The sequence below is a fragment of the Otolemur garnettii genome, unplaced genomic scaffold (genome assembly GCF_000181295.1).
Source record: "Otolemur garnettii isolate 467f Iridium unplaced genomic scaffold, OtoGar3 scaffold00008, whole genome shotgun sequence".
Taxonomy (NCBI): Eukaryota; Metazoa; Chordata; class Mammalia; order Primates; family Galagidae; genus Otolemur; species Otolemur garnettii.
The window spans coordinates 12,067,355-12,071,810 of record NW_003852403.1 but is presented as its reverse complement, the minus strand read 5'-3'; the positions used below and the strand labels follow the sequence as shown (position 1 = coordinate 12,071,810).

The 4,456-nt window shown below is 33.7% G+C and overlaps 1 protein-coding gene across 4 annotated transcripts in view; it reads right to left on the bottom strand.

Annotated features, from left to right (window-relative positions):
• Positions 1-4,456, bottom strand: part of PPP3CB (protein phosphatase 3 catalytic subunit beta) — a 59,228-nt gene that overhangs the window by 17,719 nt on the left and 37,053 nt on the right. For all 4 annotated transcript variants that reach the window (XM_012801402.1, XM_003783557.2, XM_003783556.2 and 1 more), the window contains exon 10: positions 2,228-2,305. In XM_012801402.1, coding sequence (XP_012656856.1) covers positions 2,228-2,305 — 78 coding nt within the window. The remainder of the gene's footprint in view (positions 1-2,227; positions 2,306-4,456) is intronic.

The window sequence follows — 4,456 nt, the reverse complement described above, 5'->3', positions numbered from 1 at the left end:
AAAAAAAAAAACTCTTGCCATATGTCACAGAATTTAACAAATTAACAAAAACTCTACCTATAAAAATTAGTGGGCTATGTGCCATAAATTATTTAAGTCATTATCTCAATTATTCATTATCTCAATACCTACAACATTATTAAGTAGGTATTATCCTCCTTTTGAAGATAAGGGAAATTAAGACTCAGACAGGTTAAGTAACTTGCCTAAAACCACACAGCCATTATAAGGATCTAGAATCTCAGCCTGGGTCTGCTTTTATAACAAATAGTAATAACAGAACAAGGAAACAAAGTATCTATTTAAACTACTTAAAATGTTTATGGAAAAGACATACATATAAAATATGTTAAAACTAAAAACTTCCAGTTTAGCATGGTGGCTCACACCTGTAACCTTAGCACTTTGGGAGGTCAAGGCAGGTGAAGTGCCTGAGCTCAGGAGTTTGAGACCAGCCTGAGCAAAAGTGATACCTCATCTCTACTAAAAATAGAAAAACTAGCCAGGCCACTGTGGCAAGCGCCTACAGCTACTGGGTAGGCTGAGGCATGAGAATCGCTTGAGCCTAGGAGTCTGAGGTTGCTTTGAGCTATGTACAGCACTCTACCCCAGGCAACTGAGTAAGACTCTGTCTCAACAAAACAAAAAAAAAAACTTCCATACAAACATCAAAAGGAGAATTAAATAAAAAAAAATTACTCATGAAAGCTTATTCTCTAAACCTCCAAATAACAGATATAAATACACTTCAGTTATTAACAAAAGCAAAAGAGTTAAAGCACATCTTTCCTATCAACAACAGATGGCAACACCAGCACTTATATACAACTGTGTACTTTCAGCAACTGCGCTTACAATTAAGTAGAGAAATTTTAATATAATTCTTACTCAGAGTTTACTTGATAAGTAATCAGTTGAGATGAATAAGTTTACATAATTGGAAATATGGTAATTTTCTTTTAGTATCATTAGAAATCAAAGAAATATAAATTTAACCAATAATATATAATTTACCATCAAGCAAAATAAGTAAAAATGACCAAAATCCAATGAGGTGGTTCTGTGGAGAAATAGTTCTATGGATTCACTGCTGGAGGCAATTCGGATTGGTCCAATTCTCCTGTAAAGCAACCTGATAGTTCACAGCTAAAATAGTGAAGCTAAAATTCTTCATATTCTATACCTCTGTAATTCTTTCCAAGAAACTTACTCTAAGAAGGAAAATAATAACTATTGTATGAATATGTTTTTTATACTGTTATTCATAAAAAGAATAATTTAGAACAAGCCAACTGCCAAACAATATAAGATCAACTGTGATCCCAAAGCTACAGATGCTGGTAGGGGAGAAAACAAGATTAACTATAAAAATTATGATACATTAATCTACTTAGAAAGTATGTAGCTCTTAAATTTTTACAATATATAGACCATGTTTGATACAGGGAAACATAAATACTGATAACAATTGTAAAAAATATACTGAAACAAAAATGTGAGGGCAATATGGAAGGAAATAAAGACTTTTCAGCTTACAAGTTGATTAACTTTTTATTTACTCAATTAATTTTAAAATATTCAAATAAAAGTTTTAAATAGCAAAAGTTTTAAATTAAAATTTCAAAGAAAAATAAAAGGAATTTGTTTCTATAGTATTAATTTTTACTATAAATTTATATTAGGTACATAGGAATGTTAGCTTATATAAAAACAACCACGTATAACCTTGTTTCTATGGAAAAAATTCTTCAGCATTTCAAACTACATTAGCAAGTGGTCCTTTACAAAACAACCATACTACACTGCGAACGGTCTAGTTTAGTAACTAGAAGAAAAAAGTGAAAGCAACATTGTCAGCTCAAGTATATTTCTGATGCACTAAAATTACTGTGCTAATGAAATAAACAGTATTTTTATCCTCCCTTCTCTAAGCAGTGTCCACATTCATGAAGAACCACATCCTTGTAATAACTTTCAATTTTCCTGCCCTGCTTTTTCTTCCAAATTTTCCCTTTCCCCAAATCCATCTTTTCCCCCATATCATTAAAAAAATAAAATCATTAAAATTATTTTAAATCTCAAAATAAAAATGACCTGTCACTTATCAAATAGCATAGTCATCTGAAAGCATTAACTTATTTTTTGCAAAGTAGTGTATACTGAGGCTGGGCAATTAAGAGATAGCATAGCATTTCACAATAAAAAATAGTAAGATGAATAATCATACCATCAAACTGGTCTTCACCTTCAGTCATTAGTTCATCATCAGAGCAAATACTCAGAACATTTACCAACATTTCTGTCACTGTTCAAAAAAAACATTACATGTTAGCTGACTATATACAACTCTTTATATGTATACACAGCAACTATTCCAACAAATGGTCAAATAATTTTTAACACAAGAAAACAAACACATTCTGATAGCCCAAATATTGAATTAAAAATATGAAGGCTTTTAAAAAGAAAAAATCCAATGAACAGCAAGTCTGAGAGAGGGAGAGATTCTTTTTATTTTTTTCATTTTTTTAAAGTTTATGTTTAATTACTTTCTTTCTTTTCACCCCCCAATCAGTGAAGAGAGAGATTCTTTATGGAACACATTTACAGGTCTCTCAGGAAAAAAATGAAGCCCCAAAGACAAGAATAGAGATAAGCAACATCTGAATGTATACATTTCAAACCTGCATGGATACAGCATAATGGAGTAAGAAAAAAAAAAACAAAAAACATAGTTCTACTGTTTCCAAAAAGTCCCAGGATTCTATCTTTTAAAATTTTGCTGCAACCAACTGGCTTGAAACTTACTTCTAAAGATTACTAATGACTACCTAACAATCTCAATCCATGACTCTTTCACAGGCTGAATTCTCCTTGACTATTCTATATGGATTTTTTTCATTCTTTTTTCCCCTGATTTCCAGGATTCTACTCTTCTGGTTTTCCTATCTTTTGGGCCATTTTGCCCCCCAAATTTGGACATCCTCAAGATTTTTTCTGTTTTATTCTTTTTACATGTCTAATTTCTTTCTTTCATTTATCATTATTACTATTTTTGAGACAGAGTATCTTTCTGTCACCCTGGGTAGAGTGCCATGGTATCATAGCTCACAGCAACCTCAAACTCCTGGGCCCAAGCAATCCTCCTGCCTCCGTCACCAAAACAGCTGAGACTACTGGGCCCCACCACAAAGCCTGGCTAATTTTTTTATTTTTAGCAGAGACAGAGTCTTGCTAGTCAGGCTAGTCTTGAACTCCTCAGCCTCCTGAAGTGTGAGGATTACAGTTGTGATCCATCACACCCAGCTTATATGTCCAATTTCTTGACAATTCCACTCATTATCATAGTTATAGTTTCAAGCATCACCTCTTTGGAGATGATTCCAAAGTCTTGATCTCTTGCTTTAGGCTCGGAATTTCCTTGTTGGTTTTATTGCCGGCTGTCTTAAACCATTTGCATATTACCTATTTCCCAAACTAGAATGAAAGCTGCATGAATGCAGGATATTGTTTTATTCATTACTATCTACAGCCTAGCACAGTGCCTGATACATGACAAGCACCCAATAAATGAGTAAATAAGAAATAAATGAGTAAATAAGAAAATTTCAATTAATAAATAAAAATGTCTATTGAATATTAGCCTCTGAATATCCCAATGGCTCCTAGAAATGAACACATCTAAAACAAAATTCAGTACTGCCCTTACAAAACTATCTTTCCTCGCACAAATATAATAAAAGCACACATGTTAAGAGACTGTGCTAAAGCCCTTGGGATTCAGATATGAAAAGAACAGTCTTTACACTCAAAAAGTGTACTAACTACTGAAGGAGTACATACATATATATGTATATGTATTTTTATGTATATTTTTACATTTTTTTATGTACATAAAATACACACACACATCTCAAACACAAAAAAGTGATAAAAACTATGCTTCAAATATTCAAACGTATATAAACTGCAAGCAAGGGTTTTGATGGTGACATTTGAGAAGAATCATGAACTAGGAGTTTGCCAGGTCTCAAGAGAAGGGAGACAAGGCTTTCTAAACAGAAGTTAGAAAAATTATGAAGTACTGTTATAGTTCAATGGAATAGAACTGAGAGTCCAGAAAGAAAAACCTGGTTCTGGCTCTGTGGCTCATGTCTGTAAACCTAGAACTCCGGGGAGGCCAAGGTGAGAGGATCACTTGAGGTCTGGAATTGAGACCAGGCTGAGCAAGAACGATAACCCAATCTCTACTAAAAATATAAAAAATTAGTCAGCTGTTGTGGTGGGCACCTGGAGTCGTAGCTAGTCAGGAGGCTGAGGCAGGAGGATCACTTAAGCCCAGGAGTTTGAGGTTGCTGTGAGCTAGGGTTTCAAAACAATCCAGTGGGAAAAGTCAAGTCTTTTCAATAAATGATGCTAAGACAGGCTCGGCACCTGTGGCTCAAGTGGCTAAGGC